General features: G+C 43.1%; 1 protein-coding gene across 2 annotated transcripts in view; it reads right to left on the reverse strand.

Annotated features, from left to right (window-relative positions):
- The window catches only part of SLC14A1 (solute carrier family 14 member 1 (Kidd blood group)), a 29089-nt gene extending 4982 nt beyond the window's left edge, over window positions 1-24107 (reverse strand). Inside the window, exons 1-8 of one of the 2 annotated variants that reach the window (XM_077777592.1) lie at window positions 24010-24107; window positions 23272-23335; window positions 10546-10702; window positions 9658-9847; window positions 7391-7519; window positions 5379-5571; window positions 1359-1506; window positions 1059-1193 (exon numbers count right to left, since the gene is read on the reverse strand). In XM_077777592.1, coding sequence (XP_077633718.1) covers window positions 1059-1193; window positions 1359-1506; window positions 5379-5571; window positions 7391-7519; window positions 9658-9847; window positions 10546-10681 — 931 coding nt within the window. In that variant the 5' untranslated portion in view covers window positions 10682-10702; window positions 23272-23335; window positions 24010-24107. Of the gene's footprint in view, window positions 1-1058; window positions 1194-1358; window positions 1507-5378; window positions 5572-7390; window positions 7520-9657; window positions 9848-10545; window positions 10703-20744; window positions 20889-23271; window positions 23336-24009 lie in introns of those variants that run through there. The other variant, XM_077777590.1, reaches the window with a different exon arrangement.
- Window positions 24108-26061: the final 1954 nt, after the last annotated feature.

A 26061-nucleotide genomic window follows, 5' to 3' on the forward strand; every position in this document is an offset into this window, starting at 1 on the left:
GCGATAAACTGACTCTAGACACATAGAAATAATTTCTGCACACTCCACCCCTCCCCGGCGTCACCCAAAGATATCCCCAGTATCCCTACACTCTAACACATTATCTTAAACACGTTTACTTTGTACTGCATTAGGGACGCCAGAGGCTCTGGGTGAATGTGCCTCTACTTTACAAAGGCCTGAGAAAGCCATTAACTTTTCAGATCTAAATCACCTGGGTGTGTTTTTACCTACAGGCCTGAATGCTGCCACCAGGAGCAGAGAAGTGTAGGGAGTGTAATTCCAGAGGTTGTTACCAAATGTGGATTCCGGGCTTGAATTTACCCTAATTGACTAGACGCCCTTCAGAGCATCGCTTCACCTCTCTGGCTTCAGAGCCCTAATAGTAAAATGAGAAGGAGGAGTGGGGGATCTCCAGAACCCCATCTAGCTCTGACAGGAGGAGTCTGGCTGGAATACGGGGGTCACAACGGATGAACACAGTCGGTCTGAAATACAGTCCCCGGAGCACCAGCATCAGTGCCACATGGCCCTCGTTAGAGACACCAGCTCCTCCCCCACCTCTAACAAGGAGTCAGGGACTAGGGAAGGGGGAAGCCATCTGTGTTTTAACAAGCCCTCCAGGTGATTCTGACGCTCCCTGAAATGTGGGAACAGCTGGATTCGTGTGATTCTCAAAGGGCCAAATGTAGTCCCGCCTGACTCACCAGGAGATATGGCTCTGTGTTTAGCTTGACTCATTTTATTATCGTTTCATGGGTCAAATGACTGGTATGAAGGATATAGGACGAGTTAAGTTTCTATCCCCCAACATATACATAAGGCAAAATGGTTAACATGGCTCTAAAGGCTCCCCTGTCCTCACAATAACCAATGAGGAGGGCCCAGGAGGGCTTAATCCTCCTGGAGAGAGGAAGCCACGTGTCCTGCTCACACACGTAGAGAGCCAGGGGCCTAAACTGGAACCTGCACCCCAGTTTCTCATATAGTTCTTTTTTACTGTTTGGGCTGATCCCACAGCAATGAGCAACCCTCCCTCCGATGCAGAGTATACTCACCGCAGGCAAGAGCCAGAAGGTGGGTTTGCCAGGTGAGTGCCATGAACATTCCTCCAATTGCAATGCAGGACAGAGAGCTGTTGAAACCCCAGAGTCCAAGGTAGATGTTCTCAAACGGTGCTGAAAGACTGAGTCCTGTTAAGTAAGACAGACAGGGTCACAGCAGTGGACAAAAGGCAGCACACATGCTCTGGAAGAAGGTCNGCAGAGCCCTTGAGAAAGGTCTGGAGCATGCAAGAGGCCTGAGGAGGTGCATGCAGGGGAGGAGGTGCTTGATATCTGGTTGTGTCATAGGCTTACCTGCCGCTATCCCCAGCAGCGACCCGATGGCAGCGTGCAGGCACATGAGCGGGGAGGACAGCAGAATGGCACCCAGGAAAATGCCCCCCGACCATGGGTTATCACAGCCGTAGATCTGACTGACACCCACGGGCAGGGATTTCAACAGCTGCAAAGCCATGTAGAAAAGGAGGTCATTAACACAGCTGAATAGATACCCACAAATACACACAATGCAACAGTAGAGTGATCCTGCCTTGTCTTCTGAGATCAGTGTTACTAATTTTATTTTTTAAATTAAATTAAAAAATTTTTCTTAGAGAGCGTGCATGCGAGTGGAGGAGAGGGGCAGAGGGAGGGAGAGAGAATCTTAAGCAGGCTCCACACTCAGCATGGGACCTCACATGGGCTCCAACCAAACCCATGACCTGGGATCATGACCTGAGCCAAAATCAAGAGGCGGATGCTCAACTGACTGGGCCGCCCAGGTGCCACATCTCTACCCCCACTCCACCTCCACTTAAAAAGAATTCTCCCTCTTTACAGAAAAACCTCACACTTCTGTTTTATCCTGAAAGATGAACCAGGTATGGGCATCTGAGAGCACCTCCTTAGAACCCCCCTTCACTCAGGGTCTCTGCTGATGCACTGACTCGGTGGCTTTGGCTGCTGCTAAGCTCCCAGGTGGTACCACTTCCCACACCATGATGATCTGCCATGTCTCCCTGTGAGGATGGCAGGGACCTCAACTTACACTTCTGTTGCTTTTAACTGTCCATTGGTGCTCAGGCCTGATATACCAGCGCACACTGCAGTCAACAGAAATACTATTACTCCCTTGCAATTGTGTTGTTAAGGCTGGAGATCCAGATAAGGCTCTCTTATCCATAATTCAGAAGCAATAACAGCAAGTTCATGAATCAGGACCCTATTTACACTTCTGCTGTTAACGAGAGTGTGTATTAATTTAAACCAGAATATCCTTAGCTTATTCCAGTTATCAACAGCTGCCAGTCAGTCCACAAAAAACCCACAAAAATACATGTAAATGTCACAATTCTACTTTCTGGCTGAGGCCTACATTCAGCTCATGTATTCACAAAATGGCAGTTTTCAGGAAGGTACAGGGTTTGATTTAAGCTAACAAATGCTGATAGCATTTTATAGCAACACATCTGGTAGGTCCAGGATAGGCATATTTAGCCACATTAGGTTAGTGACCAAGGCCATTTGCTGAAAAATGCCTTCCCATCTCACTCCCTCCATCGTCTCTAGGTCACCATGTACATCTTCTGAGCGACCTTGGGGAGGTGGTGACTCTGATACAGGGGGAACTGCCCTCTCCCTTCATGTGTTAGGCTGGATCTAATGCTGGCTTCCAAATGCTACATCGGTGCTTACTCAGCACATGGGACCATACTGTGAGTTTGAGTCTATCCTGAGATGGACCTTAAATTTTCCAGCCCGCACTGGATCTTTACGTCTATGCTAAATCATTTCCTGTTTCTCTAGAACTTTGTCTAGAGAACTGGACATGGGCAAAGACTACCTACGCTTTCAAGTCAGAACTGAGCAGCAGAACCATCCCTCAGGTCGTCAGGAATGTGGGCCCTGGCTGAGATGGGAAATAAGGGTGCTGATGTTGGGGCGGTAGTTCATAGTGAGAAGAGCAAGACACTTACGTCCTCACATCAGCACTGTCCAACAGGACTTCCACGATGGAATATTCTGTATGTTTGTTGTCCAATGCGCGTGCCTACTGAGCACCTGAAATGTGGCTAGTGAGGCTAAGAAACTGAGTTTTTAATTTTATTCAATTGTAATGAATTTCACATTTAAATTAAAATAGCCATGTGGGGCTAATAGCTATGATGTTGGACAGGGAAGTTTTAGATATATCAAGTAACATTATTTATAATATTTTTCGGGGGAGGTCCGAATATACATTTGATTTTATTTCAAGTTATGTCCAAATGCTCCCATTTATTTTCTGGGCAAGAGTATACAGAAAAGCCTGCTTGAGCTCCTCAAAGGGCTTTCATAACATGATAGTGGGAAAGCCAGTCTTTTGCCATCATAAAAGGTGGTATTTTTCTTCTGATTTTAAGTGTTCTCTTGTTTTCGACAGTCAAGAAACTTTAAACAGAGTTACTAAATAAACACCAACAGGAAGAGCTTGAATGTGATTTGGGCTAACCAGGGTTTTAATTTATTTTTACTAATATTAATTTTAATGTTTATTTATTGGGGGGGAAAGCAGAGAGCAGAGAGAGAGGGAGACCGAGAATCCTAAGCAGGCTTCATGCAGTCAGCACAGAGCTTGATGAGGGGTTTGAACTCACAAACTGTGAAATCATGATCTGAGCTGAAATCAAGAATTGGACACTTAACCAACTGAGCCACATAGGCGCCCCCCTGGGTTAACCAGATTTTTAACAATGGTGCTCTCTTTGTGCACATCTGTAAAGAGATACATAGAATACATCTTATGATAGTGGTTCTCAAACTCTGGCCCACATCACCATTATTTGGGGAGCTTGTTAATACAGGCTCCCAGGCTCCATTCCCAGAGATTAGGATTTAGAAAGTCTGAGATGGAGCTTGTATTAGCATTTACAAAAGAAAAAACAATGGGGGCACCTGGGTGGCTCAGTCGGTTGGGCGTCCGACTTTGGCTCAGGTCATGATCTCACGGTTTGTGGGTTTGGGCCCCACATTGGGCTCTGTGCTGACAGCTAGTTCAGAGCCTGGAGCCTGCTTCAGATTCTGTGTCTCCCTCTCTCTCTGACCCTCCTCTGTTCATGCTGGCTGTCTGTCTGTCTCTCTCTCTCTCAGAAATAAAAACATTAAAAAAAAAGAAAAAACAATGATTCTAATGCCTACCAATGTTTGAGAACCATGAATTACTGTACATATTCTATGAGATCTGCCAAATGAAAAAGCAGAATAGAGAGGTTCTGTAATGAGATTTAGCAGAAGGAATAAATTGTTTTGATCGGAGGAGCCAGATCATGGAGGCCTTAACTCCAGGCTGGAGGCTCTGCCTCAGGGGATGGCCCCCAACACACCCACCCAAAGTTTGAAACAGATTCTTGGACTCTGACTTTGAAACAGAACTATACTCTGGAGTGGATTTTAGGAAAAGAGGAGGAAAAGTTAGCTTTGAGCAGTCATTTAAAAAACCCCGTAGAGGGGCACCTGGGTGGCTCAGTTGGTTATGTGACTGACTCTTGGCTTTGGCTTAGGTCATAGTCTCACAGTTTGTGGGTTTGAGCCCCATGTTGGGCTCTGCACTGACAGTGGGTAGCCTGCTTAGGATTCTCTTTCTTTCTCCTCTCTCTGCCCCTCCCCCACTTTCTTTCTCTCAAAATAAACAAACATTAAAAAAACCAAGCCCTCAGAACAGGGGTGCCTGGGTGGCTCAGTCGGTTGAGTGTCCAACTTCAGCTCAGGTCATGATCTCATGGTTCGTGAATTTGAGCTGCACATCAGGCTCTGTGCTTACAGCTCAGAGCCTCGAGCCTGCTTCAGATTCTGTGTCTACCTTTCTCTCTGCCCCTTCCCTGCTCACACACTGTCTCTCTCTCTCAAAATTAAACATAATTAAAAAAAAAAATCCCCAAACCTTAGAACAAAGAGAAAAGAGACCAAAAAAAGGAAGAAAAAAACAGTTGCTTAACTACAGACAGCAAAATGGTGGTTACCAGAGTAAGTGGGGGAATGGGTGCAGTAGGTGGAGGGGATTAGGAGTACTCTTATCCTGATGAGTACAGAGTAGTGTATAGAATTGCTGAATCATTATATTGTACACCTGAAACTAATATAACACTGTATGTTAACTACACTTCAATAACAATAATAAACAAGCCCTTAGAGCCCAAAGTTTTGGAGCAGGACGAATGGTTTATAGGGCAAGATGAAGTCAGCAAGGCCACCCTAGAGCTGAGTCTCCATAAGGCTCTGATGCCCAAGAACAATTAACAAGGAGGACACAGAGTCTTCCAGAGCAAGGCAGGAATGTGAGAAGACAGTGTACCTTACCTGCAGAGCACTGAGGTCAGTCCAGGTGATATTGGGAACCTCAGTTACAGGTCTGAGCAGTTTGCCTGGGAAGAACGGATTGTAATGTCCTGTGGCCGAAAGGTACATCGACAACGCCATGTTGAAGGGCAGAGTGAAGACTGGGAGGTCCCATTTGCAGAACAAGGAGCTCAGTGCACTTGAGAAAACTGGACTAATAACAACAGCAACAACCACAGAAAAAAAATGGAAGAACGTGCACGTGACAAGTCAGTTGACAAACTGAATCTCTACACCGTGGAGGGGCTTTGTTTCATGGGCAAATATGTCCCTAAAGTGCTATTGAAGCAAACTTTTCACAGGGGAGGAAAAAATAAAAGAAACCCCAAAAACCAAAACAAAACAAAAAACAAACACCTGTGGAAGAAGCCCTGTCAGAGACTAATTCTTACACAAGGTCAAAAATGAATGCTTCGCTTACTTGGTTTTGAAAAATTATACTCTTGGGTTGCTCACAGTGACATAAAATCCAGGTTTTAGAAATATTTTCAAAGTATTTCAGACATAAAATAAAATATTATCTACATGGTTAAAGCCCCCCTGTGTAACCCACTTGATCATATGACCCTCCCTCTGCACTAGAGGTGACCACCATCTTGAATTTCCAGATCTTCCTGAGTGTTTATATACCTGGTTTTGAAAAGAGAAACAACTGTCCTAGGAAGGATGTAAGGTGGTGTGGGCTGGAGGAAGGTTAGGGTGGGGGCTGGGGGCAGTAGCTTTAGCAGTTGGTGACCTTTGGCAAGGAACTACTCCTCCATCTCCTTGTCTGTAGCTTGGGGGACTGGATTAGATTAGACGGTCTCTGGGCCTCTTTTGTGCTCTTCCATGTTGGCTCATCACTAAGGTCAGAGCTCGGTCATGGGAGGGGGTGTGGTGAGCACCTGCAGAGGATGCCTCCTGTCCTGCAGCTGATTCTTCAGAACTGGTTGGAAATTACTTCCTGGACAGGTTGGCTCTGCCAGCAGGTTCTCTCCCACACACCTGTGGGTGCAGCCAGGGTGGGCGTCCCTGCAGACACTGTCCTCAGTGGGCTACACTTCTCATTTGTGTGGATATCAGTGTTTTATATTCCATAGGCTACACTTCTCATTTGTGCAGATATCAGTGTTTTTTATACTCTATGGGCTACACTTTTCATTTGCGTGGATATCAGTGTTTTATATTCTAAATATGCCATAATAAGAAGGAAATGTTTGCCCCCCCAAAATGGGGGGAGGACTTAAGAAACTAGTGTGAAGGATTTAGGGTTTAAAAAAAGGAGTTAAATTCAGTAAAGCAATGTTTTGAAGGTAGCAGGGGCAGGTGGGTAAGGAGAGTTCATATAGGCACACACATAGAGTGTTTCTCAAAGTGTAGTCCTTGGATCAGCCACATCCTTAGGCAACTAATTAGAGATGCAAATCTCTAGGCTCCATCCCACATGCACTGAATCCAAAGTCCTGGGGAGGGAGCAGCAGTCTGTGTTTTCATAAGCCTTCAGGTGATTTGGGAGTGTGCACATTTAAGGGTCACTGACGTAGGGAGTCGTTCTCAAATTTGGTACTTTGGAGCCCCATGGGAGGCTTTAAAACTCCCCATGACCAAGCAAGACTCCAGACCAATGATATCAGAATCTTGGATGGGGGGAGGCGGGGTGAGATGTGTGTGGAGGGTCACATGCATCAGTGTGTTTTTGATCCTTTATGTTTCCAATAGACCTAAACTGAATCTAAATTTAAAAAATTATTTTTCTAAAAATTGTGCATGTGTATATATATCATAAAATTTACCATTTCAACCATTTTGAAGTGTGCACTTCACTTGCACGAAGTATATTCACATTGTTGTATAACCATCACTGCTGTCCATTCATAGAACATTTTCCATCTTCCAAAACTGAAACTCTGTACCCATTAAATACTAACTTCCCATTCTCTCTTGGCTCTATACATATTCTTCTAAAGGCGTTTTGAAAACCAGTTACAACTTACCAAGTCATGGACATAGCAGACACAGGGAATAACAGCCACCAGAAATAGTTGCCCTTGTCTGAAAAGACAGCCATGAGTATTCCCAGCAAGGTGCCGTTGTAGCCCTGGAGCCCGGCTGCAATTGCTGACCTGCAGGCGAGAGGCACAGCATGGACACGGGAACGTTGTTATTTCTTCTGTATCATTAAGGGTCTCTGGCCAGCATCATTAAGGGCCTCAGAGCTCTTACGTGAAACTTTCCTAATTCTGACATTCTTGGTCAGAGGTGTAAGATTGCTGAATTGTAAATTCACTCTTGTATTGTCTGTGACCTTATAAACATTAATCTTCCAACTTAGCATATGTGTTCATCTTCCTGCGCTTCCATCTGGTGGTCTCCAAATAACCATTTTCAAGTTATTGCAATGAAAAAACAATTACTTTTCCTGGGCAGAGTACTCCATTTATGTGCACATTTAGCATCAAATTCTTTTTGCTTCTCTGCATTTCCCCTTACTTCTGATGGTTGTCCTAATGGTAATTTTCTACTCCTGGCCCAAATGGTTCCCATTTCATAATTGAGCACTAGAAGCCCTAAGTGAGAAATAGAACAGCTTCTATAGATAAGCCCCAAGGCTGACAAGCCAGGCCCCTCCAGGGATCTAAGAGCTGACATCTCACACTATGAAGGGCTGAGTTAAAGGATGAAGTCATTGGGTCATCAGGTGTGAAGATGGCGGAGTGAGTAGGTGAGGTTAGGTGCAGGGTCTGAAGGAGGGTGACGCCACACTACAGGGGTGGCTTGGGTGGTGTGAGACCTTCAGCAGGGGCAGGAGGTACCAGCGAAACAGCAAGGTGGTATCACTTACATTCACCTGGGTGAGAGCACGAGAGGTGGAACTCTGTCCAATGTCCTTTGTCTACCTTAAGTAATCTATCAGGACATGTAGGAAGTGATTGAATTTTTTCTGGTTTAACCCCAGAAGTGACACTGTCTTCTTGAATTTGGGACTATACGTGAGGACAATGGGCAGCTATGCAAAGACTCATCTTCTCAATAAGGAACTTGGAGGTTTGATGCTTGGCTGCCATTGCTTTAATGGTACTGTCTGCAAGTTGCAGAATGCCATACTTAAGGCAACAGGAAGATGTGGATTCACTTAAAACAGGGTTGCCATTTTAATGCGGTCCTTTAGGACTGAGGAAAGTAAAAGAGATTTGAAAATCAACACACGTAAATATGGCTTGACTTCTAAACAATAACTGATAAGGAAAACGGGTCATTTTCCACTTAAACAAAACAATGAAGGAATAGTTAATACGGCACAGTCTTGGACCACACCCACAAACTGAATAGACCATTTCCTGATGTGCGTTGCAATAGGATTGAACCTAAGCTATGGGGAAGAAATCAGTCTCTTTGGATCTGATGGGAAAGTGGAATATTTTCTGATTCTATTTCTGGTTAGTTTCTTAGGTACTTTACGGTAAGTGTTATAAAAGCTATGTTATTACAATGACCATCCACTGGTGCTTACACATTGATCCTGGACATCTAGAAGACCAGCAGCCTCCCCGATAAAACTAGAAATCAGGAGCTGTCTTCTCGCATGGAAGGGGTCAGCTTATCACTTCACTGATGACAGATTAATTTATAAAGTACATGCTATATTTGAGTTTAGTACAAGATCAAGCCCTGAGTTGGGCTCTGTGCTGCCAGGGTGCAGCCTGCTTGGGATTCTCTCTCTCTCTTCTCTCTGCTCTTCTCCCACTTGCCTGCTCTTTCTCTCTTTCAAAATAAATAAATAAACTTAAAAATGTATGTGCTATTTTTAACCTAATACATAGTTGAGAAGACACACTAACACTTCTTAAGTCAGAACTTTTTAACTTGGAATTTGTGATTATTCATCTTTCTAGAAAGTGAACTAAACTTTGCACTGCCTATAAAGAATGAATTTGCTAAATTAGGCATGGAAACAAGATATCATGGAATTAGTGGAATTTTTTAAGCCATCAAGACTTTTTAAGAACTCATATGCCCAAACAAACAAAATGCTGATGATAAATAATTGATTAATCATTAAAGAATGATTTAGTGAATGATTAAAGAGAAATAATAAGGGATATAAATGATCCCTGATATGATTCAAGACAAATGTAGAGTTCTGTGGAATAAAGGTGGATTTTTCTGGGAAGAGTGGGACTTTATCACAGGTGCCCGAAGTCACTGGTTGGCTCCTGTGTTCTCAGAAGCAAGAAGAGCAGGCTTGAGTGGACACACCTACCTGTCCTGAGCAAGTAACAGGGCTGTCAGGGTGGAGATCACTGTTCCCACACAGCCATTGAGAGCCCACCAGGGATTCTGGACCAGGAGTCCCACTAGAATCAGGATTCCACTGATAGGGTTGCTGACGAACACCACTTGGGATATGCCCCGAAGAACCCAGTCTACGAACTGGAGCACCTGTGGCTTGTCTGGAAGAGATAAGATGCACAGAGCTAAGGAATTGACAAGGCAAGATTCTCCTTTCCACATCCAGTACCCAGCCTGAGTAAAATCATCAATATCCCTTCTGATAAGGGTGAACTAAGTTTTGATATTCCTGGAAGCTTTCTCCCTCTGAGTCATTTCCCCTTTATTAACACCCAGATCCCTGAAACCCTTCTGCTTCTTTATGCTCTACCCACACTGTCCCCATTAGAATCTCCACTACAGAAAGCATTGAATGCACTTATTTACCATGCTCAGCGGTACAGACTCTTAAGTCAAAGAAATGAGTTACCAATAATAAAACTTCAGTGTCTTAAGTGTTGAAATTACAGGATGGAACCAAGTGCCTTTCTCTATTATGAGCAGGGCCCTGGTCCTGACAACTGTTTTCCATAAAAACATTGGAAGAGGTTAGAAGATAAAAAGTTAGGGGTGTCTGGCAGGCTCAGTCGGTAGAGCATACAAATCTTGATCTTGGGTTGTAAGTTCGAGCCCCATGTTGGGTGTAGAGATTACTTAAAAATAAAATCTTAAAAAAAGAACATGAGAAGTTAAAAACTGGAGAGGAGGGAAATGGATAAAAGTCAAGGGAATATAACTAAAGACATGAGTACAAGAACCAGCAAGTCATTCCCCCCCAAGATACCTATCCCATCAATCCAAGGGATAGAAGCACAAATACCTTTAAGCCAGCCGGCAAATTCTTTCATATCACCGATGACATAGCCAAATGCCTTGGGGAGGCGCCTTCTTCTTAGACTTGATAAAACCTGATTTTCACCCTGGTCCACTTTAGCCATAGTGGGAGTGTTCTCCATGGATATCTCTTCCTCTGGCTCCTTCAGGAAAGGACAGAGCTCATACACATCCTACAGCAAATCACTTCAGACTGGCCAGCATTGGGCCTGGTTACAGTAGCCACAGAGGATAAGTTTAAAAGCACTTCATTTGGACAATGACATCCCAGGGGACTAAGAAAGCACCAATTTCCTCTTGCAACATTGTCATGGAGATTATTGCCCAAATCCTAATCCCACACTACTTTTTTCATCATTGCCTTTAATGCTACCATGAGAAGGTTCTGGCCTTGAAATTCCTATGTCCAGTTTCTAGTTCAACAAATATCGAGCATCTACATCCTGCACTCAAGGAGCTCAGTCTAATGAAAAAGACTCAAAAATAGTTATTTTAACGTACTGAGTCAAATAATAATATAGAAAGAGCTAAGAGCAAGTACTGAAGCTTCATGCTGTCAGTTAAAGGAGCCAGGTGTCAGGTTATAAAATGGTGCTCACTAATGCAGATGAAATAGCCACTTCCCAAGATAAGCAACTTTTTTTTTTTAAAAAAAATTAAGTTTATGATTTTAATTCCAATATAGTTAAGTACAGTGTAATATTAGTTTCAGGTGTACAATATTGATTCAGCAATTTTATAAATTACTTAGTATTCATCATGACAAATGTACTCTTAATCTCTTTAATCTGTTTTGCCCATGCCCCACCCACCTCCCCTGTAGTAACCATCATTTTGTTCTCTACAGTTATGAGTCTGCTTTTGGTTTGTCACTTTTTCTTTCTGTTGTTTCTTTGTTCTGTTTCTTAAGTTCCACATGTGAGTGAAATCATATGGTATTTGTCTTTCTCTGTCTTATTTCACTTAGCATTAACTCCATCCATATTGTTGCAAACGGCAAGATTCATTCTTTTTATGGCTGAATAATATTCTGTTGTATGTCAAATCACATCTTTTTTATGATTGAATAATATTCCATTATAATATATAATTATATATAATATGGATATATATTATTCAACCATAAAAAAGATCATTCATATACAAAAATATATATTAGTATTACTGTCACTGATGGACCATATATTCCATACTTTGACACTGGGGCTGTTTCCATAATTTGACTATTGCAAACAATACTACAATAAGGGGTACGTGTATCCTTTAAAATTAGTGTTTTTGTATTCTTCAGGTAAATACAAAGTAGTGTGATTACTGGATCATAGGGTAGTTCTACTTTTAATTTTTTGAGGAACATCCATACTGTTTTCCACAGTGACTGCACCGGTTTGCATTTTCACCAACAGTGCACGAGGGTTCCTCTTCCTCCACATTTTCACTAACGCTTGGTGTTTCTTTGTTTTTGACTGTAGTTATTCTAACGGGTGTGAGGTGGTATCTCATTGTGGTTTTGATTTGCATTTCCCTGATGATGAGTGATGCTGAGTATCTTTGCATGTGTCTGTTGGCCATCTGTATGTGTTCTTTGGAGAAATGTCTGTTCATGTCTTCTGCTCATTTTTAAATTGGATTATTTGTTTTTTGGAGTTTGAGTTCTAGTAGTTCTTCGTATATTTTGGATACTACCCTTTTATCAGATATGTCGTGTACAAATATCTTCTCACATTCAGTAGGCTGTATTTTAGTTTTGTTGATTGTTTGCTTTGCTATGCAGTTTTTTATTTTGATGTAATCCCAATAGTTTATTTTGGCTTTTATTTCCCTTGCCTAAGGAGACATATCTAGAAATGTCAATGTCAGAGAAATTACTGCCTGTGCTCTCTTCTAGGATTTTTATGGTTCCAGGTCTCATGTTTAGGTCTTTAATCCATTTTGACTTTATTTTTCTGTATTATGTAAGCAAGTGGTTCAGTTTCATTCTTTTGCAAGTAGTTGTCCAGTTTTCCCAGCAGCATTTGTTGAAGAGACTGTCTTTTTCCACATGGCATATTCTTGCCTCTTTTGTTGATTAATTGACCATATAATTGTGCATTTATTTCTAGGCTTTCTATCATGTTCCATTGGTTTATGTGTCTGTTTTTGTGCCAGCACCATACTGTTTTGATTACTACAGCTTTGTAGTATAACTTGAAATCTGGAAATGTGATACCTCCAGCTTTGTTTTTCTTTTTCAAGATTGTTCTGGCTATTAGGGGTCTTTTGTGATTCCATACAAATTTAGTATTATTTGTCCTAGTTCTGTGAAGGATGCTATTGGTATTTTGATACTGATTGCATTAAATCTATAGATTGGTTTGGATAGTATGGACATTTTAACATTTAATATTTGTTCTTCCAATCCATGAATTTGGAATATCTTTCCATTTGTGTTGTCATCTAGGTTTTTCATCAGTGTTTTATAGTTTTCAGAGTACAAGTCTTTCATCTCCTTGGTTAGGCTTATTTCTAGGTATTTAATTTTTGGTGCAGTTGTAAATGGGATTGCTTTCTTAATTTTTCTTTCTTTTGTTTCATTATTTCTATATATTGATCTATTCTGAGATCTTACTAAATTCATTTATCAGGTCTAGTAGCTTTTAGGTAGAGTCTTTAAGGTTTTCTATTTATAGCATCATGTCATCTACAAATAGTGAAAGTTTTACTTCTTCCTTACCAGTCTGGATGCATTTTATTTCTTTTTGTAGTCTGATTGCTGTGGCTAGGACTTCCACTGCTATGTTGAGTAAAAGGAGTGAGAGTGGGGGTGCCTGGGTGGCCCAGTCCATTAAGTGTCTGACTCTTGACTTCAGCTTGGGTCATGAGCTCATGCTTTGCGAGTTTGAGACCTGCATTGGGCTCTGCACTGACAGTACAGAACAGAGCCTACTTGGCATTCTCTCTCTACACTCCCCTGCTCACACTCTTTTTAAATAAACTTGTTTAAAAAAGTGCTGAGAGTAGACATCCTTACCTTATTTCTGATCTTAGGGGGAAGTTCTCAAGTTTTCAACATTGAGGATGATGCTAGCTGTGTGTTTTTCATATGCAGCCTTTATTCTGTTGAGGTATGTTTTCTCTAAACCTGCTTTATTAAGAGTTTTTATCATAATTGGATGTTGTCCTTTGTCAAATGTTTTTCCTGCCCTTATTGAAATCGTTATGTTTTTTATCCTTTCTCTTATTAATGTGATGGATCATGTTGATTGATTTGCAAATATTGCACTTGCATCCGAGGAATAAATCCCATTTGATTGTGGTGAATGATTTTTTTAATGTATTGTTGGATTTGGTTTGCTAATATTTTGTTGAGGAATTTTGCATCCAAGTTCATCAGAGATATTGGCCTGTAGTTTCTTTTTGTAGTTTCTTTATCTGGTTTTGGTATCAGAGTAATACTGGCCTTGTAGAATGAATATGGAAGTTTTCCTTCCATTTTTTTGGGGATAGTTTGAGAATAATAGGTATTAAAATCTTCTTTAAATGTTTGGTAGAATTAGCCTGAGAAGCCATCTGGTCCTGGACTTTTGTTTGTTGGGGGTTTTTGATTACGGATTCAGTTTCATTGTCAATAATCCGTTTGTTCAAATTTTCTCTCTCTTCCTGATTCAGTTTATGGAGGTTATGTGTTTCTAGGAGTTTATCTATTTCTTCTAGTTTGTCCAGTTGCTTGGCATATAATTTTTCATAATATTCTCTTAAAATCCTTTGTGTCTCTGCAGTGTCAGTTGTTATTTCTCCTTTTTTGTGATTTTAATTCTCTCTCTCTCTCTCTCTCTCTCGAGGAGTCTGACTAAAGTTTTATCAATTTTGTTGATCCTTTCAAAGAACAGCTTCTGGTTTCATCAATCTTTTCTATTGTTTTTAAAATTTCTATAGAATTTATTTTTGCACTAATCTTTATTATTTCCTTCCTTCTGTTTTTGTTGTTGTTGTTCTTTTTCTAGCTTCTTTAGGTGTAATGTTAGTTTCCTTATTTGAGATTTTTCTTGCTTCTTGATATAGGCCTGTGTTGCTATAGATTTCTTAGGACCACTTTTGCATCCCAAAGATTTTGAATCATTCTGCTTTCATTTGTTTCCATGAATTTTTTGATTTACTCTTTGATTTCTTGGTTGAGCCATTCATTGCTGGATAGCATTTTATAGATAACATGTATTTTGCTCCTTCCAGATTTTTTCTTGTGGTTGATTTGTAGTTTCATAGTGTTGTGGTCAGAAAAAAGGCATAGTATGACTTCAGTCTTTTTGAATTTATTGAGACTTGTTTTGTGGCTTAACATGTGATCTATTATGGAGAATGTTCCATGTGTGCTTGAAAAGAATGTGTATTCTCCTGTTTTAGAGCGGAAACTTAAATCCTGTTTCTCTTAAATCCATCTGGTCTAATGTGTCATTCAAAGACACTGTTTCCTTGTTGATTTACTATTTGAATGATCTGTCCATTGATGTTAAGTGGGGTGTTATAATAATAGTATTGTATTACTACTGATTATTTTCCTTATGTTGGCTATTAACTGCTTTAAGTGTCTGGATGCTTCCATGTTGGGTGCATAAATATTTACATTTATTATATCTTGTTAGATGGTTCCCCTTATTATGTAGTTTCTCTCTTTGTTTCTTGTTACCATCATTGTTTTAAAGTGCATTTTGTCTGATTTAAGTATTGCTACCCTGGCTTTCTTATTGCACCCATTTGTGTGATAAATGCTTCTCTATCCCTTTACTTTCAATCGGTATGTGTCTTTAGGTCTGAAATGAGTCTCTTCCAGGCAGCAACTAGGTGGATCTTTTTTTTTTTTTTTAATCCATTCTGCCACCCTATGTCTTTTGATTGGAGCAATTAATCCATTTACATTCAAGATAATTATTGATAGGCATGTATTTATTGCCATTTTGTTACTTTTTTGTGGTTGTTTTTGTAGTTTTTCTTTCCCTTTCTTGCTCTCTTCTCTCATGATTAGTTGGCTTTCTTTAGTTATATAACTGAATTCCTTTCTCCTTAATTTTTGCATATCTATTACTAGTTTTTGATTTGTGGTCATCATTCAGTTTGTATGTAGCATCTTCTGCATATAACAGTCTATATTAAGTTAATGGTTGCTCAGGTTTGAACCTATTCTTTATTCCACTTGCCCTTACATTTAGGTATATGGTGTCATACTTTACATACTTTTATTTTGTGAATACTTTGATTTTTATGGATATACTTATTACTGCTTTTGTGTTTCCTACTTTCCTTACTCTTGCTTATGGTCTTTGCTTTTTACTCAAAGAGTCTCCTATTTTAACATTTTTTTTCTAGGGCTGGTTTAATGCTCATGAATTTAACTTTTATTTATCTGGGAAGCTCTTTATCTCTCCCATTCTGAATGATAGCCTTGCTGGATAGAGTATTCTTGGCTGCAGATTTTTTTTCCTTTCAGCATTTTGAAATATTATGCCATTCCCTTCAGGCCTACAAAGTTTCTGCTGAAAAAATCAGCTGATAGCCTTCTGGGGCTTCCCTTGTATGTGTTTTCTTTTCTCTTGGTGCTTTTAAAATTCTAGCACTACTTTGTGCCATTGTAATTACTATGTATCTTGGTAGGAGCCTCCTTGGGTTGATTTTGTTGGAGGCTCTCTGTGCCTCCTGAATCAGGATTTCTGTTTTCTTCTACAGATTTGGGAATTTTTCAGCTATTATTTCTTCAAATAAAACTTCTGCCCCCCCTTACTTTCTCTTATTCTGGGTGCCTATAGTGCAAATGTTACTACCTTTGATGGTGTTGCCGAGTTCCTTAAGTCTATTCTCATTTCGTATAATTTTTCCCCCTCTTACCTGCTTAGCTTGATTGCTTTCCTTTCCTCTGTCCTCTAGGTCACTGATTTGTTCTGCTTCCTCTAGTCTGCTATTTATTCCATCCAGTGTATTTTTAATTTCATTTATTGTGTTCTTTATCTCTGATTTTTTTTTTTTATCATCATTAAGGGTCTCACTGTTGTCCTTCACTCTTTCCTCCAGTCCAGTGAGTATCTTTATGATCATTTCTTTAAATTCTCTATCAGGCATATTACTTAACTCCATTTTGCTTAGATCTCTTGCTGTGATTTTTGTCCTGTTCTTTGACTTGGGACATATTCCTCTCTCCTCATTTTGTTTGTCTCGGCATCGGTTTCTCTGTGTTAGGAAAGTCAGCTATGTCTCCTGCACTGCAAAGTAACGGCCTCATGAAGAAGAGGTCCTGTAGTGCCCTGCAGTGCAAAGTCCCCTGTTCACCAGAACCTGGTGCCCCAGGGGTGTCCTCTAAGTGTGTTGTGTGGACCCAGCTTTTGTGTCTGAGCTGATTTTTCCTTCAGTCCAGTCATCTGCAGTGACTTTCCTTGGCTATTGTGGGCAGGGTTTGGTCCGTGTGGTGTAAGTGGGCCAGTCTGAGGATGTCTTGGGCTGGAGTTGAGGCAGACCAGGCATCTGCCGGAGATGCAGTAGCACCCATCTGCAGGGTGCTCTCCCTGTGTTGTCCACTGAGAAGCTTTTGTTGGTAGGTAGGGCCTGCAGTCAGACAGATGCCTTCCCCCAGCCCACTGCTGGGGCTGTGGTCTCACTGGTGTGTGTGGTTATCTTTCCCTTTCCCTGGGGCAGGAGTCACTTTGGAGGGGTGGCCAGGAGAGAGTCCACCACCTGTTGGGGCTGCTTGTGCTCTGCCAGGACTGTGGCACTGCTCTGAACGGGCTCCAGCCTAAAGGGGCCCTGCAGTGTTGGAGCTGAAGCAGTTCTGTCTACAGGGGGCAGAGCAGTGAGGGAGCACTTTTAGCAAGTTAGGTAGCGAGCGTAAGCACCTCTCTGGTTCCTGCAGGTGGCTGTGTGTTTATGCAGGAGGGCAGGGAGGGGAGTGGCACCTGCCAGCTCCTTTGTTCCTGGAGGAGTCTCCCAGTGATCTCGGTCCCTCCAGGACACACTCTGATAGGAGTAAATAACTCTTCTTCCTGCTTGTCCCAGGCATTTTTCAAACTGCTGCTTCTATGCTGTGTCTCCGCAGGGCTGTTGTGCAGTCTCTTTAAGCACAGGGCCTCAGTTTCCTCTCTCCCACTCTGCTCTCCTAGAGCCAAGCCTGCTGATTTTTAAAGTTTCAGATTTTAAGTCCTGCTCATTGTGAGAATGAAATTCAGCGCCCCTCTGGTTTTCAAAGACAAATGTTATGAGGATTTGTCTTCCCTGTGTGGGCTCCCTGGTCCAGGGTCTGTTTCTATCCTCTCTCTGTGCCCTGGACTCCCTTCTGGCCATGGACCAACCTGTGGGTCCGTTTAGCTCCCGCATCTTCACCCTTTCTACCCTCTTCCACATGGCTTCCTCTCTACATTTAGCTGTGGTGTTAGTTTCTGCCAGTCTTCGGGTCATTTCTGGGAGTGTTATCTAGTTGTATCCATGGGACAGGGTGGGCTTAGGGTCCTCCTATTCCACCACTTTTCCAAGAAGTCCCAAGCAGCCTTGTAAAACTAAGTTTTTATTTTACAAAAAAATTAAAAATTGCTGGAGATTTGTTTTTAAAGGTTTGCAAGGGCAGAATTATTTACAAAACTGTGTGTGTGTTGACATAGCCTAAGTGAAGCCGCTCACAGACACTCTCCAACTCAAAGATTGCTTGACTATGTCCCCACATCAGGCAACTGCCTCAGATATTCTTTATGTTTGGAATTTGTTATTTAAATGCTGTAAAACAGTCAAGGATAATATTCCACAAAGTACAGAAACTGGAAAAGGTAAAGGTGAACCAAGCTATTGAAAACCAAACAGTTGTAATCTACGAATTGTACAACATAAGAATGTACAATGCATGATTATAGTAAGCGTGCCTCGGGAAAATACTATTGTAATCACGGCTTGTGTTCACTAGGAGACTCTCCCCTTCTCATGATAACTCTATGATAGGAAAGCACCAACGTCACCAGAATGGTTCCCCCTAGACAAAAATGAAGTTTTCACAGTGCCAAGGTAGAAACGAATGAAGAATACCAATGATGTAATTCCAGAGATGGGCAAAGGGAGAAAGACAATGGCAAGACCACCGTGCATGCAAGAAATGTCAAGAGCACAGGCAGGTAAGCATGGAGTAGGAAAACATCAAAACTATCAGAGTGCAGAAAGCACAAGTGGAATGTTGAAGCCACAGGCATACAAGACATGACCAAGGTAATACCCCAGATCTGTGCAGATAAACCAGCTCTTCTTCCCTGTGACCAGGCTGTGAGAGGGGCTCTCATGGCTATTTTTAGCCCTATCATTGTTGCATTTGCCATAGCCAACAAACATCTATTAAAAGATAATAAAGTTATTCCTTAAAAAAATGTTTTTTTCAATCTTGGCTAGTTTGGGCTTCTATTAATCACAGTACCAAAATCAATGTGGGTAACTGATTTCTTATTGGGTAACCATTACACTTCAATTCCATTATTTCACTGCCCAACTAACTGCTCCGCTTTTAAACAATGGCCAGCCATTAATCATTGCACAAAACAGAGCTATCTATGCAAGGAATTCTAGACCACACTCATTTTGTCTTGGCAAAATAGTATTAGACACTAGCATTTGTGAGCTTTCCAATGAACCGTGCGATTAAGAAATTTTTTTTTTAATTTTTGTTTTAATGCTTATTCATTTTTTTGAGAGAGAGAGAGAGAGAGAGAATGAGAGAGAGAGACAGAGCATGAGCAGGGAAGGAGCAAAGAGAGAGGGAGACACAGAATCTGAAGCAGGCTCCAGGCTCCAAGTTGTCAGCACAGAGACCAACGCAGGGCTCGAACCCAGGAACCATGAGATCATGACCTGAGCTGAAGTCATACGCTTAATCAACTGAGCCACCCAGGTGCCCCAGATTAAGTAATTCTTAAATTGAAAATTGCTGGAGATCAGGAATCAAAAGGTTGTCTATATGGAGCTCAGCTGACCTCACAGTTACACATAGAAAACTATTCAAATTCTAAGCAATTGTGAAAAATGACCTTTTATTTTGTAATCTAAGTGATATCCTTTATGTTCGTATATCTTCCTCTTTAAATCATATAACTGACAATATTGCTCAGTAAGGTCCTTCCTCAGCTCTAGTGACCCATTTGCGAGAGGCTTAGCCTCAGGCAACGTCAAGGACTTCAGACACAATTGCTTTGAGTTTCTGTAACCGAGGTCAATTCCTACAGAGGCAGCACTGAATGAAAACATTACAGGTTTTCCAGCAGCTACAGAAACAAGTAGATAGGTTATTCCAGGGTAAACAAATTCATGTTCTAGGAATGTCTGGCATATATTTATTTATTTTAAAAACACCACCACCTCAGAGATTTTGGAGATAACAGATGCCAAACTCGATATTCTAACTGGCCAGACGTGATTGAGAACCTGTACGGCCTGAGCTCCCTGAGGAGCCACCCAAAGTTAAAGCCAGAGCTTTGTCTAAATCCAGGCTACAGAAGGCTTACTGTGATCTAGGTCTCCAGTACCCACACGTTGGGATGGGTTGTTGGGGGTACCGTCCCCTAGAGAGAGGCCTCCTCTCCCGAGTTAAGCCGGCAGTTGCTGCTGTGGCAGACCCCTACCTTCCCCAAACCTTGTGTTCTAAACTACTAAACACTTCCAGAACCCCTTGAGTCCTGACGACTTGCTCCAGAACTCAGGAAGGAGTGCTGGTCATGAGAAACCAGTACCTTCAAGGTTGTAGTTCACCTTAGAATTTTATCACGCTTCACTATTTGCAGGTCTTGGGGGAAACTTTAATAATTCCAATCAGGAAGGGAATGCAGCAAGGAACTTCTACTGATACTCAGATTTCTTAAATCTAAGTAGGCCATTAAATGTAACTAAAAAGATAAGAAAATGAAAGGAAGAAGCTCTAATTAATTAGAAGCAGAGTAAGATTAAACCCCAGACTACTTTTTTCCCTTGCTTTTCCACTGTTAACAAAACTCATTAGTTCAACAAGGGAGCGTGTAACCCAAGATGAGCGCCATATGACTTTCAGGCCACCGACTCCCATGCATCCGGCTGAACCCAAGCCACGACACTCAGCAGAGCATGAGAACCCCGCTTCCCAGGCTCTGTTCAGGAAAGACACACCGGAGAGTGGAGCGCAGGCACCCGCATTCCTGGAGGCAGAGGCATCCCTGAGACAGATCGTACCTGTTCCGGAGGCCCGTGCGCCTGGGCCACACTCTGCCAGGAGAAGCCTCTGTGCGCAGCCTCACCAGCCTTAACTCCAAAACAGTCTTTCCAAAGACCACAAGGGGCGTCACCAGCACCGCCAATCAAAGACCGTCCATTCATCCTTCCTTTCTCTCCGTAATTGACAAAGGGCAAAAAGACGTGAATCAGCAGGCTGAGCACTTGAAAAGCAGCAGGGTGGGGGGCAGGAGGGCACCCGGTGGGTTTCTGGGGAGCAGAGCTGTGGCCCCAGATGGAGCCTGCAAACGGAGAAGGCACTTCTCCACCAGCCACGAGAGACAATGAGCTAACTACAGACATGGAATGTTCATTTTGCTTTGTTCAAAATAAAAGGAAAAAATGATAGTAAACCATCCTGCACAGAGACCAACGCAGACTATGCTCTGTGTTTCACTGCCAGCGGGAGGTTGGTAGATCTGAAGCCTGTCCAGAGGGAGGCTCAGACCTGCTTCAGCAAACTTTAGGGCTCCATCTTGGGGACCGACGCAATGCAACAATTTCCCTCAGCCTTGTTCTTTACCAACAGAAGAAGGCATGGGCGTAGGCTCTATTTTCTGTAGTAAGATACAAACCACACTTTTAATGCATGGCAAGACCCCCATCTCAGAGACTGCTCAATGGCATTTTTTTGGTTAAATATTGGATATCGCCTTGTTAATAACAAACCATTCTTAGTTGAATTCAACAAGTGTGGAAACTTTTCCTAAGACTGATTGATTATATATATATTTTTTAGGTTTATTTGTTTATTTTGAGAGACAGAGTGTGTGGAAGGGGCAGAGAGAAGGCGAGAGAATCCTAAGCAGGCTCTGCACTGTTAGCACAGAGCCTGATGCAAGACTCAAACTCATGAACAATGAAATCATGACCTGAGACAATGTCAAATGCTTAACTGACTGAGCCACCTAGGTGCTCCTCTAAGTTTTATTTTTAATTTTTTCTTTCTTTTTAAAAAAATTTTAAAAAAAAGTTTATTTTTGAGAGAGAGCAACAGAGAACAAGCAGGGGAGGGGTAGAGAGAGAGGGAGATACAGAATCTGAAGCAGGTTCCAGGTTCTGAGCTGTCAGCACAGAGCCTGAAGCGGGGCTTGAACCCACGAACTGTGAGATCATGACCTGAGCTGAAGTCAGATGCTTAACTGAATCAGCCACGCAGGCGCACCTCAAAGTTTTATTTTAAAAAAGAAAAACTTTTCTCCCATTCAGGGCTATCATTCTTTCTTCAGAAGTTCCAGAAAAGTTGCCTCTGTGTGTGGTATTTTTTTCCCCCACCTTCCTTTTTTTTTTTTTTTACTTTCCTTTACTGACTTGCTTTGAAAAAGCCACAGTTATGGAAAATATTACTGACTGTCTTAGAAAAAGTTGTGTGTCTAGGGATTTATCAATGGTTAAACTATCTGGTTAGTTAAGTACCAAACAGAAGCATCTAAGGGTTGCATTATTTTTTTGCTTGATGAAGAACAGCATTATGAAAAACCAAAGGTAGGGCTCTCATCTTACATGCGGTTTGAAAAAAGGAAAGAAGAAAATAAAAAAGACAAGCAGGGACTGTCACATTCCCTCAGTGTTGGTGTTTACCCCTCTGGCCGCTGCATAGCTCCCGCCTGTCCCCGGCCACCAAAATCACACATCTAAGAGGACAATATCCTTGAGCTCAACATCGGTATTTTCTTAGAGCCAAGAGAGAAAAATGCGAGAGCCACGTGAGGTTGTAAAGAGCACGAAGTTCAAGCCTTCACTTTACAGAAGGTAAAACTGAGGTTCAGAGTGGGGACCATCCGAGTTTACTCGGCAGAGTCAGCCTCATGCAGTACGGAAGCTGCGGTGGTTTTTGACTTCCTGGAGCAGGCGAGTAATGCCACCCGAGAGTCTGTTCAAGTCAACAAAGAGTGAAGGAGCCTCTTTGCAGAGGGGGTCTGCAGGGTGTGTGAGGGCTCAGCGATGCAGTGCACACAGGCTGTCTTCATGGCCCGCCGTGAAGTAACCCTGGGGTGGGGGCGGGGGCAAACAACCATCGGGNTCCATGCCCTTGCTGCAAACGGTGATTCCTCTGCCAGACAGACAGGTCCCTGTCCCTCAAAGTGAGCCTCATCCTTTTCCATCACTGGCACATCCTCCACAACATCTGAGGAATTTTCTGGAAGCTACACCTGTTGAACTTTCCAGCTGGGGTCAGAAAGCACTAGTCAAAACCCAAATCCCCAGTGAAATGCAGCAGTACTTATTCCAATGCAAGACAATACAAGATTTCAACTCAACCAACACTCCCTATTTTATTCGATGAAATAAAATTCATTCTGTTGCCGGGGCATATTAGAAATCTATGCAATTGGAGAGGCCTGAAAGTCTTTAATTGTCTATGGCTCAAGTAGCACTTAAAAAAAAAAACAACCAAAGTTTTGGAGACACATATAGAAGAAAACATTTAAACATCCATGCTCTAGCATAAGGAGAATGAAAGTATTGACATTGATTTGGTACTTACAGTAATCCTGAGCTTAGGTAGCTTTTGGTCTGAAGAGGTAGGAGGTGCTCGGGTTTCTTTAAAGCTGTTATAATAAAGAAAATGCTGTCAGGTATTCTTGTCTCCTGAGGAAAACACTTCTGTCCTCAGAGGGCACCACTCCTAGAAGCCTTGAGGTCTGAATTCCAGACAAGAAAATGCAGCAGCAAAGAAGCCGTGAGATCTCGGGTCGCAGGGTGACCGCCAGGTCCCCCGATGGGCGGCATGCACGCCCCCTCCAACATGACGGCACAGGCAGAGAGGTGCAGACAGCCGGAGCTGGGAAGGGCCATTGCCAGCACCCCACTTTCTTTTGAGCCGTATTGATAGGTCTCCAACTTTACTCAGTTATTTCAAGAACACAGCTCGAAACCCCTACACAGCACTGATGCACCCCGAGCCAGTCAGCACATAAAGCGGGCCGCTTGCCCAAACCCCTCTTGTACACGGAACTCAGGTGCTCCTTCTACCCAGCTCCAGAAATCATGAGCAAAGACATTGCTTCCAGGCTCCTAGGAAGAAGCCCGTGGCTTTGGAAATGGGCTTTCTAGACTGCCAGCACTCTGACTTGGCTGCTTCTACTCGGTTGCAACCAGGTGAGCTGTATTTCTTCATTAACAAGAAGGAAAGGGCGAGAAGCAACAATTAGGAGTAAGAAGATGAACTGGCAACAAGGAGCAGCTGGAAATGAATAGAACCGAGGAGGAGGAGGGTACTCACACTCCACTGGCTTCCTGGTGGCAGAAGGCACTGGCTGATAAAGCCCTGCTGGGCTCCACTGAGAGGGAGGGTGCTCCGCAGAGATAGTGCTGGGAGGAGGCACCTCACAGTTTTATACTCGGAACCCCGCTCTGCTCACTTGTGCACTTGGCTTTCTCCTCCCACTTCCAGCCCCAGGGCCAAAGCATTGCAGAGGGCCAGTCTCCTGTCCTGTACCTGATGTCTCTCTCTACCCCCACCCCCCCGCTGATACGTCTCTCCTTTTTCTTCCCCCTCCCCCTCTTTTCCTTTCTCTCACTCTCTGGGGATGTTTCACTCTCCCTTCCTCCCTCCCTCTCTCTCTTCCTGTCTCTGCTGATGTTTCCCTTTCTCTCTCTCTCTACCCCTCTGGCCTTGATTTGGTGCCAGCAGCTTTGCCATCTCTGTGCAGTGTCCCAAGATCCATCTTTTCCTTCTCCCTTGAGCTCTCTCTGCCCTCACCCTGAAATATTTCGGGAAATATTTAAAGAAGAGCAACATAGCGTCTCTGAAAATTAAAATCTGAGGGCCAAGTTGCTACGCAGTAGACTCTTGTGCTCAGTGACTGCTCCCGGGTGGAATTTTCTCTCAGACGCCACACAGCTTCTGCACAGGTGTAAGCATCCAGCAAAGTCCCCAGGCGCGTGGCGTGAGGGTGGGGAGGACCGGGGCCTGCAGTTCACTTTCTGAAAGCCAACCCGCCCTTTTCCCCAGTGAGGAGGAAACAAAACTATAAGTGTTTCCCTGGAGCGTCCTTCTTTCCGGGTGAGAATCCCAGGACAAACTCTGCTGCCTTTTAATATGCAAGCCTTCCACGCAGAGGAATCTAAAATTCAAGTGAAAAATCCACTTCTTCCCCCATCCTTCTTAGAATTCAGTTCTTGTTATGGCGTGCTCCGTTACGGCAGGGATCTCACTAACTCAGGTGCACTTCATGGAGCACGGAATTAAAAAACAAGCAAAAACCAAACACCCCCCAGAAAGCTGTGCAGGTATCATGATGTTTCTGTCATCTGGGCCTCTGGTCTCCTGCTGGAGCTTAAGGGCTTGTCTGAGGTCTGCGAGGCAGCCGCGACTCTCTGGCTCCCCCCACCGGACACCCACGGTACCACAGGGCTCCTGGTCCTGAGCGGCCCCCGCTGCTGCCCCTTGCAGCTCCGGGGCGGGGTCTAGGAGGGAGACCAGAGGTCCAGGGTCATGATTACAGTTCTGAGCTTCAGGGAAATCTCCCTCCAACATTTTGTCTTGGGAAAATAAGGAGAAAATAAGCTCCTGGGTGACCCCGAGAGGGAAAAATGAATCATAAGAGGATAGTCCGAGGGCCTGATATGGGAATGAAAGGGCTCACGCTAGTTTCTAGAAGTTCCTTATGCAAATGAGCTACCACCCATCCCATATAGTAATAATAATGATCACGGTAGGAGTGGTGGGAGTGGCTGAGGGCTCACTCTATGTGCTGGGCACTGTACGAACCACTTCGTTCCCATTCCCATTAGCCATTTAAACATTGCAAAAGTGTGGGGCACCTGGGTGGCTCAGTTGGTTGAGCATAGGCTTCAGCTCAGGTCATGATCTTGTGGTTCATGAATTCGAGCCCGGCATCAGGCTTGCTGGGCTTTCTGCTGTCAGCACAGAGCCTGCTTCAGACCCTCTTTCCCTTCTCTTTTTGCCCCTCCCCTGCGTGTCCACGCTCCCTCTCTCTCTCTCTCTCGCACTCTCTCCCTCTCAAAAATAAACATTAGGGGCACCTGGGTGGCTTAGTTGGTTAATTAAGCATCTGATGCACCCGACTTCGGGTTGGTCATGCTCTCACAGTTCGTGAGACTGGGCCCTGTGCTGGGCTCTGCTGCCAGCTCAGAGCCTGGAGCCTGCTTCAGATTCTGTGTCTCCCTCTCTCTCTCTGCCCCTCCTCTGTTCACGCTGTCTCTCTCTCTCTCTCAACAATAAGTAACCATGAAAAAAATTTTTTTAATTGCAAAAAGTCCTATGAGGTAAATGTCATTATCCCCATTTTGCAGATGAGAGAAACAGAGG

Source organism: Crocuta crocuta, unplaced genomic scaffold (genome assembly GCF_008692635.1).
Source record: "Crocuta crocuta isolate KB4526 unplaced genomic scaffold, BGI_CrCroc_1.0 scaffold36, whole genome shotgun sequence".
NCBI lineage: Eukaryota > Metazoa > Chordata > Mammalia > Carnivora > Hyaenidae > Crocuta > Crocuta crocuta.